This window comes from Fragaria vesca, linkage group LG5 (genome assembly GCF_000184155.1).
Source record: "Fragaria vesca subsp. vesca linkage group LG5, FraVesHawaii_1.0, whole genome shotgun sequence".
In the NCBI taxonomy this organism is placed as follows: domain Eukaryota; kingdom Viridiplantae; phylum Streptophyta; class Magnoliopsida; order Rosales; family Rosaceae; genus Fragaria; species Fragaria vesca.
The window spans coordinates 6637413-6651878 of record NC_020495.1 but is presented as its reverse complement, the minus strand read 5'-3'; the positions used below and the strand labels follow the sequence as shown (position 1 = coordinate 6651878).

At 38.6% G+C, this 14466-nt stretch overlaps 1 protein-coding gene across 1 annotated transcript in view; it reads right to left on the bottom strand.

Annotated features, from left to right (window-relative positions):
* Window positions 1-5241, bottom strand: part of LOC101303131 (protein transport protein Sec24-like At4g32640-like) — a 13869-nt gene extending 8628 nt beyond the window's left edge. Inside the window, exons 1-8 of the mRNA XM_004301005.1 lie at window positions 5103-5241; window positions 3946-4832; window positions 2725-3036; window positions 2426-2500; window positions 2202-2300; window positions 1357-1468; window positions 849-976; window positions 553-672 (exon numbers count right to left, since the gene is read on the bottom strand). Of these exons, the coding sequence (XP_004301053.1) occupies window positions 553-672; window positions 849-976; window positions 1357-1468; window positions 2202-2300; window positions 2426-2500; window positions 2725-3036; window positions 3946-4770 (1671 nt within the window). The 5' untranslated portion in view covers window positions 4771-4832; window positions 5103-5241. The remainder of the gene's footprint in view (window positions 1-552; window positions 673-848; window positions 977-1356; window positions 1469-2201; window positions 2301-2425; window positions 2501-2724; window positions 3037-3945; window positions 4833-5102) is intronic.
* Between the last annotated feature and the right edge of the window lie 9225 nt (window positions 5242-14466).

Sequence of the window (14466 nt, the reverse complement as noted above, 5' to 3'; positions counted from 1 at the left end):
TTTTTTTTCGGTTTCCGGCGAGATCAACTTTGTTTGAAGTTTTGGGTGATCTCGCCAGAAAACTGGAAAAGAATGAACTTGCCAGGGAGGGAAAGTGGTCGGGGACGCTGGTGGAGTCTTCTAGGATGGAGGCGCGCCGTCGCTGACGCCGGAGGGTGGAGAACCGAAGGACGTCCGCACTTCAAGGCCGGTGCGGACGTCCGCTCCACATCCGGCCTGTATATATATGTGTGTGTGTGTATATATAGCTAGTCTAATTTTTCACTCACCTACTGCACCAGCTGGTAAACCTAAATGCCATTTAACAAAGATGAAAACAGCAAAATTGAGAAATCCAAGACCTAGTTGAACTACTAACGAGAACATCTACAGGGCAGAGACTAAATTTTCCAGGACACTAATTCTTTCCCATAAATATACAAGTTTCTGAGACAGTTAGGATGGCTACAAAATACAAATAATCAATACAGAGAAGAATTGTAATCGAATTCCAAGCTACAGTGTCAAACCCTTGCTTAAGGACTTAATATTGCAAGTAATAGAAGAACTCACAGGAAGGTCAGCAATAACTTGATTGATTGCACTGCAAGCTGCAGCAGTTGCACCAGTTTGTACTGCATTCATGGATACATCAATAAGGAAGAAGTACACAGCTGGCATGGGATCGCGCACCTAAGATTATCATAGCCAATAAAAAGAAAATGAGGTGAACAAGAGAATACTGAGTATGAAAAAATGACAACTCCAGTAGAAGTATGTGAAAGTATCTGTGTTGCTCAAAAGGCTTAAAAGAAACCATCATAGCATAATCAAACTTCAAGAATTGCAGATATTATTAATCAACCAACCATGTATTCTTTTGAGGCAACAAATTCAACTGTTCCCCTACATAGCTCCGGCCGATCATCAGCATCTCTACGTCTGCCATCTGGACCTAGATTGCAGTGGTAGTCACGGGGGGTCTCATCAGTAAATCCTGCACAAGAAATGACATGTTGTAAGCTCACCATTTTAGAAACTTATCCACATATAAACACTGTAGGTTATAACTTAATCCACAGCCGGAAGTAGAAACCTTCAAGATGTCAGGCACTAAAGAAGGAATTGTAAGTTACACGCTCTCAACAATGTACAACTGATGGCACATAATCCTTATTAACTGTTTAGAACATTCTAAGTCATTGCTTAAAAAGATAGCATTATCATATACAGTTTAAGAAGTTCAAAAGTTTCTAAGCCAATCAAAATAGCTTTACATAAAAAAGAATAAGACAAAATCAACAATTTTTTACTACACCATAAAGAGAAAGAAAAGATCACATAAACAACACAAGTACAGAAAAAGATCTAACTCACCACACAAGTTGCAGATGAATTGCCTGCCCTGGTCTATGAACTTCATGAAAGGATTTATGTAGCCTTTGCAACGTGAACATCGAACAGGACCACTTTCACCAAAATCTACAACCTGCAACAATTAAGGTTCAGCGCAACAATTATAGCCTGATTCATCTCTTGATCCCTAATCTATTTAAAAGTGTAAATTAAGTTTAGGAGGTTCATGTCATGTATTGATTATGAGGAATTTAACTTCATTACAAAAGTGAACCTTGAGTTTCCTATGGAAAGGGAAATTACATAGCAAGTTCACATTCAAAAATATGGTCATATACTAACGGGTGGGGTTCCATTGTTGTGTTCATACTTTTCATCAGAAATTTTCTAAAGAAAAAAATAAATCTTGGTAAACTACTGACCTATGCTGAATACTGATAGTGTACCTAACTAACTTATTTTTAATATGCACACTACTAAATTTCTTCTAATAAGGTCTTTGTTAATATCATATAACAAATAACACTTTTACAATATATATATATATATAAGTACGATGCATTATGGGTTTGTGAAAAGAGGAGAAGAAGCAAAGTGGGAGGAGTCTGAGGAGAGATAGGTTTATCCCATGAACTTAATCTCAGCCGTACAAATTCATTAAACCAGATCTAACGGTAGAGAGCATATCCCTCATATAAACCCAAAAAAGGGATCCCTTAGTGGAAGGGCCCTATATATATATATACATATAACTTAAAAATAAATTTCACAATGTCGTTTGAGGAGTGAGAAACAAATAAAGCAACTAATATCTAAAACAAAAGGTACTATTAAGTGGAGGGAAAAAAAAAAGACATGTGAAGTACCTGAATTGGTTCCTCAGATGGATGCGGAAGAGCAAAAGGTTCAACCAACAAAGCTAACGGCATCCCTGATGTTGTCAAAAGATCAGCAGTGCATGGTATCTGGTATATAGACAACACAATAACATCAAGAAATAAACAAAATTGAAACTCCAACAAAAAAACACAACTGCTCCATTTCAAAAAAGTACAAACTGATCATCCCATCCATGAAAGCTAATGCCAACCTGATTGATGGTGCACCTCATGTAACGTGGACTGCAATTCCCATTATCTCTGACGATATAATCACTTGTAGCAGGCTTCAAAATAATAAAAGAATCAGAAGAACAATATAATCACTTATGGCAGGGTTGAAGATATTAAAATAACCAGAAGAAAGATAGTGACTGGCAGTTACCAGTCTTTTAGATCTCTAAAGTTCAGTTTGCAACATGATCTTTAGCAATGAATAGAAGTTCAAATAAATACAGCTAAGTATATATTGAAATAAAATAATAGTTTTTTTTTCAAGTTAAATAAATACCGGGGGAGGATTTGCTTGATTGGCCTGACGAGTTTCATGCAGAAGTACTGAAGAACTTGGCCCAGGCCGAGGAATTTGATTGGGATCAATCTTTGATGACCCCACAGGAGTTCCAGTTTGATTGGCAGCAGATGAGATGGTAGTCATAGACTGATTTGGAAGTGGCTGTGGTGGCATTCCATACATTCTAGGTGGTTGAGCAGAGCCAGGAAACTGTGGATGTGGAGAAGAGCCAGGAAATTGTGGAGGTGGAGAAGAGCCAGGAAATTGTGGGGGTGGAGCAGCCCCAGGAAATTGTGTAGGTGGAGCCACCTAATGCATGCAATTGAAATATTTCAGACTCCCATTAGAAATGAATATACAGGTTCATCAAATTTTTCCCATTAAATTATTCCCAGGTTGTCAAAAGCATTGATCAAAAGAAAATTTTGTAATGTAGCAAGTTATATAGCTGAATTAGACACCTTATACCCCATATAGAATCTATCTATCATTTTTATTAATGAAACCATGCTTATTCCAGAAATTACAATTCATAACTTAAAAGCTATATGATGCAAGGTAATGCTTTAGCAAGTTAAGCACATGGCACCATAATAGTGTAGCTAGTATCTTTTAGGAAGAAATACTAATCTTGATGCTTTAAGTATTAGTTCAGAAGGGCCCACATGATGATTTTGTATTGTAGCACATGATGCTTGTGTATTAATAGATTCTCTTGCTAAAACTTGAAAGCATGCACTAGCAAGAGTGTGTTTCTCTTAAAGAGAGGGTGGAGGATTGTGCTGACATGCTTTGAGTAAAGAGAGGGTGCACTACTAAGCTGACACTAACCACTTGCTACTTGTTTTATATAAGACTACACACATTAGCTAAGAGCTCACTTCTGTAAACAGAGAACAGATAGTTTAGAATATACTTGGGTTTACTGAGTCCCTTCAAATGGTTTTCTCGCCTAAATCAAACTATCTGCTTTCAGGTATCTTATATTTATATATGCCACAGTTTTGCATATCTGATCTCACATTTGAATATTTCCATACCTTAGGAGTCGTTTTACATATAACCATAACTTAGATTTATACATTTATATACCCGCTTCATGTTAATTCTGTCAGTCAATTTAGCAACATTTTGATTTTTGGTATATCAGCAACTACTAAAACAAAACAAAAAAAACAACGAAAAGAAAAGAAATGCAACTGAAAATATATGATTCACCTGCCCTTGTTGCATTAGCCACGACTGTTGGCTATAAGGAGAACCAGGAGGAGGAGGCCGCATGCCTTGAGGACCCGACGAAAATGGCGGTGCTTGTTGAGCAGTAGATCCTGGTGGGGCACTGACTGCCGGACCACCGAGCACCGAATGCATGGTTGGAGTACGAGGAGCCCCTGACATTGGTGGTTGAGGTCCAACAGGTGGTTGAGGTAAATTTCCAGTTAGAGGAAAACGAGGTGCACCTGGCACAGCCCCGGAGCCAAAGGCCGGTGGCCCATTACTCATTCTCCCTGGAGCACCCATTGGGGGCACAGCCTGACCACTAGCAAACGGCCCAGGACCAGAGCGAGGACCTGATGATGGAGCCGGAGGCGTTGCAACCGGACCACTTGGCAACCCCGTTGTCTGAAAAGGACTGGAAGCTGGCCGAGAAATAGGAGCCACCCCAGGAGGGAAAGAACCAGGAGGCGGTCTAGACCCAAAAAGTGAAGACTGACCAGCAGGTGGGCCAGTAGGTCTCACTCCGGTGGTGCCAGGGGGTAATGTTGCTTGCGGAGGAGCTGCAGGTCTGGCCGGGGGAGGGCCGGGGCGAGAATAAGGTGCGGATGCACCCGGGAAGGGTGGAGGTTGGCCGAAAGGGGATGGTCTAGGAGCATAATTGGGCATGTTAGGCGGCTGCTGCTGCCGATTAAGGTTCAAATTGTGCATGTTTTCGGATAACGAATCAGGGCTTCTCTGAGCATTGTAATTTGGGGGTGGTGGTGGTGGGGTGTTACTGTTATTATTGGGCCTAGGTGCCCCTGGTGGAGGCACAAAAGCTGCCATGAATCAACGAAATTCAACACAACCCAGATCCACCTATCGTTCAAACTCACCCAAATCGAAATCTACAACACAAAAAACAATACAAACACCAACAAATTCAGAAACTGAAAATAACAACATACTGATAATCACAATCACAACAAATAATAAAAGTTGGAAACTTTGGGTTAGATCACTCTTCTAATTGGTCTCAGATGACCCCAAATTCAACTCAAAGACTAAATATGATTGAATTTCCTAGAAGTGATCGAATTCAAAACTGAAAAGAGCAATCTTTGAAGAAATCGTAATGACAATAGCAAGATCTAAGTAGTGGGTTGCGATCAGTGAACCTGGGAGTGAAGGAGGGTTGGTGCTTCTTCTTCTGCTGCTTCGATTCTGGGAGAGTTGGGAGTTGTGAATTTGAGAGACAAAACGAGTCTTTGGTAAGAGAAACGGACCGAAGTGAATCGGAATAGTAATGCGAGACATATAAGACATATGAAACTCTTTCCATATTAATCCTATGACTATGACCATGTGCATTGGACCCTCTTTTACTTTTTTTTTTTTTTGTCTCTTTCTTTCTTTTTTTTTTATTTATAAAATAGATGATCGAAACGTGTAAAAGTAATTTTATTCACACATATTTAATTTTTAAATACACACTTCTTGATTTTTTTTTCGCCATTTTTCCCTATATACTTTCTATTTTACCCTCATCTTTTTCCTTCCAAAAAAATACTCTCATCCCTTGCTCTTGTTTTTCCCTCTCACTGCACGGAGCTGGTCTCTCTCTCTCTCTCTCCTTCACCTCTCTCCTTCTTCAATTCCTTCCTTTTTCTTATAAATAGAATGCATTGTGCATTGAGAGAGAGATTAAAATAAGTCCATGTGCTCATTAAATTTATCAATAGTTGTGAAGATGATCATATGAAGAATCTACATTTGGTCTAATTCAGAAGGAATTTTCAATCAAAATATTCTGATATGTCGACAGAAGTGGGTTTTGCTAAGTTATTATTTATGCGGATGGATAAGAATAAACAACATGAGATTTGACGATTAGGTTTGCAGGTTTTGATGAATGAAGAGGAAGGAGAAAACTGTTTTTTGTTCTATTGTTCTTTTAGCAGAAGAGAGGGTATAGAAAGAATTTAAAATTTTACAAAAACATGTGATCTGTATTAAGTAAATGGGGATGTGTGAATAAAATTTCTCAACGTGTAAATACTGATTGAGAATTTAGATTAAGTTCCAGTTTGGTATTGAGTTTTGGGGATTAAAATAACTTATAATCACAATTTTAGATAAATTTTATGTTTGATAAAATCTTAAAACGTGCTTATCTAGAACTTTTAATTTAAATAACCACAATTTTATAAAGCAGATTGAGAGTTGCTTATTTAAAACTGAGTTTTTAAACCACAATAACAAACTAAGCCTAAAACTTCACATGTATGGTCACATGCTAACGGTTACCATTCACCCATGGTGGACTGAATACACTCCTCGTTGCATTTGTAGTAACCTCATGATTACAAAGAATCAAAATAGTCTTATTAAACATAAATTCTCAAATGAGGCAATCAAGACGACAAAGCAAAAAAAAAACAGTTCATCATAAGAAAATACTTAGGTGCCTTGAGGTATTCATACCTCGTAAGATGGTCGTGCATTATTGGTCCACATAGAAAAACCATTTAAAAAAACAGGACCTACTCAACAAACGTCTATTAACTCTTTTTAACAGACTTTTTCTCACACGTTTTGTTTAACTTTCATTGAGAATCAAAAAATAAAAAAATAATATGATTTAGAGTTTAACCATGATTTACGGTCATGGTTCTTTTTGAGTCACGGTTACCATTTAGGATCATCAAACGCATATAATGAAGCACGACACTCTATGTGTATATGACTTAGAGTTTATGACAATCGATCAATAGTCACCCTTAGTGTATATATGATATATGATGATCGACCAATAATCAACTCTCGTGCATGTATATAGAATATATGATAATCGACCACTAGTCATCTCTAGTGTATATAGGATTTATGATGATCGAGCATTAGTACATTATTGCTAATGTTGACATGGTTAACAATTTATAATGATAAAGTACAAATCACCTCACCTCTATACTATACCCCAACATGGTATAATATTATTGGTACTATGGAAATGTAATAGGGAAAATGCATGTTTTCAGTTACTAGTAATGCTATTTACAAATTAAAGAGTACTACGGGAATATTGCACCATCTAGTTTCCATTAAAAAGTAAAACCTTTTGTTGCACGGACATGGACACGGATACAACGACACGACACGACGACACGGTAAAACTTAAAAATTGAGTTTCCGTCACGGCTTAAACATGACAAATAGAATAATATATTTATGTACTTTTAATACATAAAAAATATACTAAAATATTAAATAAGTTTATTACATTACCAAAATCATGTTCTAAATTCAATTTTTTTTTGTCTAAATTCAATCAATTGCATAATCATATTAAAATAACATTAAATAGAATCAAATGCAAGTCATTAATTAAAGAGATCAAATGGGCAGTTCCGATATAGGTTATAAAAAATTTAAAAAAAACTAGGCATCAACTTAGTAACATAACAGCCCTCTAACACCTAATAGACAAGAAAATTTCAATCATTCCATAATCCATCTAAACTCTTTTTTTTATTTTTATATATATGTATATATATATATTAAAAATTAATGACGTGGTGTGTCGGAGGCTGAGGTGGCGTGTCGGTCAACGTGTCGAAAAAGTCAACATTTTCTGACACGCCACATAACGGGCCGGACACGTGTCGGGCCGTGTCGGAGGCGTGTTCCCGTGTCAGATGTGTTGGACACTCCGACACTCAAGTGTCCGTGCAACATAGGTAAAACCGCACCATCTAATGGAGATGATCACTAATCACTTTGCTTATATCATATTGTAAGGTGTAAAGTTAGAGACCATTTGTTCACCATCTTCTTTTCGCTCTGCTCTCATGCATCCACTCTTCTGTAGGTGTGCGTCATTTACGTAGTTTTCTGTCACCAAGTTGGTCGTAGAGGGTCGTGCTCGCTCAGTCTGGATCTGGCCAACAGGCCAAGGATATATACATGTACAATTCCCCTTGTCAAATGGCCAAGTATATATACATATACATGATGAGCTTTTCTTTCTGAGGTATTCGACCCGAAAGAGGGAAACTAGTCTTCACGGCCGGAGCCTCCTGTTAAGAGTATACAGGCCCAGTGCAGCAAGCCCAGTCCACATCCTTGCAGGTCCAATCCATATCTGCACCACTGGTGACGTAATCAACTTGGAGAACAAGTCGCCTTCTGGCTCTACGTATCACAGCACTGATCACCTGGTCAGCTACTGACCACCAGCTGGTGATCACCACCGTTACACATCAAGCCAATCTGTTTCTTTTCTCCAAAAAAAGCTTATCAATTTCATCTTAGATTTTGTATCAATAACCAGAAATATCAAGTATTGCTTTCTCTTTTCTTTGCTTTTCTTCATCTTCTGAGAATAGAATAGTTTTCTTGTTCATCAATTATCAGATTATGACCATGGTAGTTTTTCAGCACCTCCATCTCTACTCGTCAGAAAGTTTCAGCACAATTATGGCGGCGAGTCATTTCTATTTAGCTTTGTTGCCTAGCAGCACTTTGTTATGGGCAACAACCTCTTTCTATTCTGATGTGTATAATACCAGGAGATTGTTATCGTGGCCAAAACAGAGATCTCCATAATAAGAAGCTGACACCAGCAGTGCAAATATTTTTTTTTTAGTCGAAAGAGGAGAATTTCATTGAAAAACAGAAAAAGAGGATCATTACAAGTTCCAAAACAAGGCCCTATTACAAAGAGACTATCTCCAGACAAAAACGCCTGATGAGAACAAAAAACTAAACTATAGAAATAGTCAGCTGAGCGAAACTTCACCAAGAAGGTCAGCTACTGAATCTAATGGGAGCAATAAGAACAGAGGGTCTACATCGGAGGGCATGGCAGACCATCCCAAGACAAGACATGAACCAGCAAGGATGGGGGTCTGGAAATCCAAGACTCCGGGCACATCCGCCGGCGAGCTAGCGTAGCGACGCAGTTTGCCGCTTCATTCGCTTTCCGTGGAATCCAATTCCAGCAAGAGAAGGAGAAGAAAATTGATGCCCGTCTGCTTCGTGCACCGACTGGCCGGAGTAACCAATGTGAGGCTTTCGATGGGTTATTGATGGTGTTGACTAGAATTTGGGAATCAAACTCAAAGATAACTCCACTGAAATTGCCAGCCTGTGCTAGAGATAGAGCTTCAAGAGCCGTTTTAGCTTCAGCCTCAATAGAAGATTGGGCTGAAATGGAGGAGGCTGCACCCGAAACCAGGTTTCCTTCTGAATCTCTTGCAATGACTCTAATTCCTGCACTATTATCTTCCGAATTCCAAGCACCATCCAGGTTTACCTTGATTATTCCTTGAGGCGGGGCCAGCCAAGTGTGTGGTAGAGTGGGGCTAGGGGAATGGGAATGAGTTTGAGTGGAAGTAATTTGATGGGAGGGAAAATTGCTTGGCTGATGATCATGGTTAGCATTAGGAAGAAAAGGTTGATGTGATGGGGTGTGGTCACTGTGGTTTGATGAGGAGGTTGGGTTTTGATAATGGAGAGGGTAGAGTTGGTTTGAGATGGAGATTATGGGGCTACTGGGATTGAGGGAATGAAGGGTTGTTGCCTGGGCTTTTGCATGCAGGTACTCAACACTAGACTGAGAAGCTCTTTGTGAAGTTCCAATCGGATCAAGCTTTTTGTGTTGGTATATGAAGCTGCACCTACTCTTCCAAATTTCCCAACTGATGAAGGATATCATAGTGAGCAGGTAGTTCCTATCCTCTTTTGACTGGTTTGACATTTTGGAAATAGCATCCAACCACCGGTCAAACGTGGTTATATTATTGACATCAATTCTGTAATTTAGAGAGGAAGAAAACCAGGTTTGGACTGCCCAAGGACACAAAAGAAGGCAGTGTTCTACAGTTTCCTCATGAAGGTTGCAGATAGGACAAGTTGGTGCAGACGCAATCCTTCTAGAAAACAAACCTGACATAGTTGGAAGAGCATTTGAAACAACTCTCCAGAAGAAAATCTTAATCTTGGGGAGGACATTTAGAGACCAGATGCACTTCCAGACTGAAAGGGATACTGTGTGTGATGAAGAAGCTCTGTCCACAGGTTTTTTAATCTGTTGGGAGTGTAGAAAATGGTACCCTGACCTTACAATATATTGCCTTGATTTTTCCAATGGCCAAATTAATCTATCTTCCTCATCTGGGGACCCAAGCACAATACTACTGATTGCTTCTACTTCTTGTCTAGACAACAATTGGTGGATTGGGGAAAGATTCCAAGAATAGTTGTTCCAGTCAATGAGGTCTGAAACAAAATTAGGACACTGAGAAAGGATTGGAATGATTGGTCTTGGGTAATTATCTTTCAAACTAGGGATCCATTTATCACTCCAGATCTGCACAGTTGATCCGTTTCCCACTTGCCAATAGGATCCTTCAAGGATAATATTTCTGCCCTCCAGCAGTGCAAATATGCTTGGTGCTTTTTTGCTGTGAATTATATTTACTGTGAATCTCACTTCTGCATCGTCAGGATTTTCTAGTCTTTATTCTTTGATGTGAACACACATGCATACGTTATAGTTAGATTATTATCTGGCCCATATAGTTAATATATGAACTAAAAAACCTATAGCAATCAATTACCAAGACATGAACTCGATCAGAAGCTTAGCAACCTTGGATTTCCTGACCTACCAAGGCCACCGGTCACTCCAAAATTCGATCTGCTAAGACCACCAAGCAGCTGAGCAGGACTTCCAATTGGCCAAAAACTCCACCTACCCAATACATGAGATCGACCTCCACCATAACTAGCCAAACCGTACAAAACAACATGGCCATTAAGACCTCTATTAGTAGTTTAGTAAATTGTATTGTATAGTACGTAGGGAGGTATTTTACTTCTGTATTTTCAGGAAGAATTAATATTAAATATTGATTCCATACTTTTAAACCTAGTACAGGCATCAATTCACAATAGCACTTGCTACCAAAGTGCTGGTCTGATATTCTTTGTAGCTCTTCAATTCTTTATCGATCTTGTTTCTTTGTTCTCTCAAGTTGTTGATAGCTCCCACTCAACTAGTATAAGACAAACAGATCTATAAAACATAGGCCAAATTCATCCTTACCAAAGTAATATGTAAATTGTGGTTGTGGTAGTAGATATGTACATGACTACATGCTACATTAGCCTCTATGAACATGCTTGAATTCAATCTATACTTGTTTGCACCCGTTTTTGATAAATTGGCCCTTGAAATCTTGGCTGATAGTTAAGAAAAATTTGGTGTTTTATTAGTAATATGTCAATAGAATTTCATAATAAAATTCTATTAAATATTAACCCTTAGAGAAGAAATTAAAAAAGGAAAGAAATTGCCGATATAAATTGAGGAAGGAAATAACCGAGATTTAAACCGCATTTGAAGGCATCAAGGACGATATTGTGTAATTAAGAGCAAATCGATTACAATGGTTCCGCATGAAGAAAGTAATAAGCGTGCAATTAAGAAGAATCAATATGGAACCAAGGTTCTAAAAAACGCTGGGCGCTAGTCGGGCGGACAGCGCCCAAAAGTAGGGCTGGGCACAAATCCCTTAAATCCCGGTCCCGTCCCGATCCCAGCGGGATTTGAAACTAAAAACACCGGTCCCGTCCCGTCCCGTCCCATTAGAGAAACAATGGGACGGGACGGGGGATTGAAATTTTGAGTCCCGTCAGGCCCGTCCCGTCCCGTCCCGTCCCGTCTAACTTTTAAAATTCATAACTAATTGTAGAAAAATTATTTTTGAGAGATCCCAACTCTCAAATGATCTTTAAGATGTCATCTATAACTTTCATGAAGACACTAAACTCATATAACGAACCAATTTGTACAGTTTTCGAAAAGAAGCCAACTGGTTCAAATCTCAGAATTTACTGATATAGACCCTAAACTTTAAGAAACCATAACTTAATCTAGAAAAATAGTTTTCACGTGATTCAAATTCTGGAATGAACCTTAAGATGTCTACTACAAATCTTATGAAGACACCAAGATGAAATTTCAAATGCAACGGTATGATTTCCGGAAGAAACGAAACTGATGCAGGATGGTTGGGATTGGGCTCGTCCCGTCTAACTTTCAAAATTCATAACTAATTGTAGAAAACTTCTTTTTGAGAGGATTCCAACTCTCAAATAATCTTTAGGATGTCTTCTGTAACTTTCATGAGAACACTAAACTCACATAACCAACCAATTTGTACAGTTTTTGAAAAGAAACCAACTGGTTCAGAATCACAGAATTGACATGCAGACCCTAAACTTAAAAAAATCATAACTTAATCGAGAAAATCATTTTCAAGTGATTCAAATTCTAGAATGGACATTAAGATGTCTACTACAAATCTTATGAAGACACCTAGATGAAATTTCAAATGTAACTGTACGATTCTAGAAGAAAGAAACTGATGCAGGATGGCCGGGATTGGGCCCGTCCCATTCCGATCCCGTCCCGTCCCATCCGGGATTAGGCCCGGCGGGATCGAGTCTGAAAAATGTAAGGCCCGTCCCGATCCCGTCCCATGTGTAACAACCGGGACGGGACGTGGGATGACCTCAATCCGTCCCATCTCGTCCCATGCCACCCTACCCAAAAGATTAATCGGAGATTAATCGGGGATTAATCGGATTTGTATTTTTGTATTTATTTTATTTTTTAATAATAGATAATTACATAAATAATGCCTATAATTATTATAACAATCAATTACTCTCTTAAATAATTATTTAATATAATGTTGAATAAATTTTAATCACCTAATGAACTATATCCGAGACCTTTTCCTTTGAAAAACAGATAATAATGAGCTATATAGTGGATTAGTGGTCTGACTTTGACCAAACCACTTAGTTCACGTGCTCTCACCTTTTAAGCCAATATTGTTGGTGGTCAACAAAAATACTGCTATCTCGATAAAAATACTGCATCTCTATTCTCTCTCATCATCTCATCAAACTGTTCTCATCTTCTGTTTCTCTCACTCCCCTTTCTCTCTCTAAAAAACCCAGAAAAATCACACAGATTGTGTCAAATTCCATGAACATGTGCGAATCAAAGTCGAGGAGAGCGAGAGTCAGAGATAGAGAGTCTGAGGTTGAGTTTCTTCAATTAGTGAGTCTAAAGTCGAGTTAGATCTGCGTCTAGCTTAGAGATTTGATGAACTGAAATACATAACAGATGCTAGTCGCTGAGCCGCCCAGAGCCCGCCCAGGCTGCCTAGATCCCGCCCAGGCTGCCTAGATCCCGCCTAGGCCGCCTAACCGCCCGATTTTATGGCAGCCGACTAACATGGACGACTACCTTGAAATCGGAACGGACTACCACCGGCGAGCGTCTAGGCGGCCGCCCAGACCGTTTTTTAGAACCTTGTATGGAACATATTTCTTTTGGTCATTAAGACCGAGATATTCATCGAGTTAAATTGGTTCTTTCCTTTCTAAATCTTGTGTTTGTAATAGTATAAATATGAGGTGTATAGCTCATTGTAAAGGGTCCCCGACCAACACATACACTTCAATACAATCTCAGACACTTCAAATTATCTACAAATTCTCTTTATTCTTGCTCTAGCGTAGTTTTCTTCTTCTTTTTATTGCTTTCTTTACATTCTGCAATTTAGTTTCACGCAATTTAATCTTTTGGGTCGTTATATTTCATGCAATTTTACTTTTCACAATTACATTTCATACAATTTAATTTCTCGCGTTCATTTAAATTTTCACCTTTAAATTCTTGCTCTTTTACTTTTCACACTTTACTTCTCGCAAATCTATACAAAAATCACAAAAAAAAGGAGCAGTATCAATGAAAATGACACGACCCAGCCCGAATTTCACCCCGAAACCCGGAGTAAGTCGTGCGGGGACCACCTCCAAGAAAGATATTACCGAAAAATCGGCATAACCTCCCTTGAAAATGGACAACCCTTCCTAAAGAAAACCTGCAAACACTTCCAAAAATTTTAATCCAACCTTAACTCCTGTAGCCTACGTGCTCCCCAAATACAACTACCACCAACAACACAACATTACCCAAACGTCAAATATAATTATCCAAAAGATAACATAAATCCTCCAACAAGTATTCTAAGACGTCAAAGGGCCCAGGGGAAACAAAGGGTCCAGGGGAAACATTTGAACATGTTAGAGTGAGTGGATAAAAATAAAATAAATGAAATAATTTTTTATACTTTCCCAATTTTACTTTTCCATAGAAAAATATGCTGCATGCGACAGCTCAAAACACTCAACACGAAAACTGGAAATTTCATGACTAGCTCCGGCCAGTCTCCAACGCTCAGTAAAATACAGCCTCTCAGGCTAAAATAAAATATGTATGTATTACACTCGTCATATCCCTTGTATGAATTTTCTTGAAACAACAAAAACAAATAGAAAATTCACACAAGGCTACGACGCTTGCGTCTAACGCTCACGTCGCACCATAATGGCATTTTACCTCATTATGGTGGAAAAGACGGTGTATAAATATACGCGCATATCTCCTATATAAAT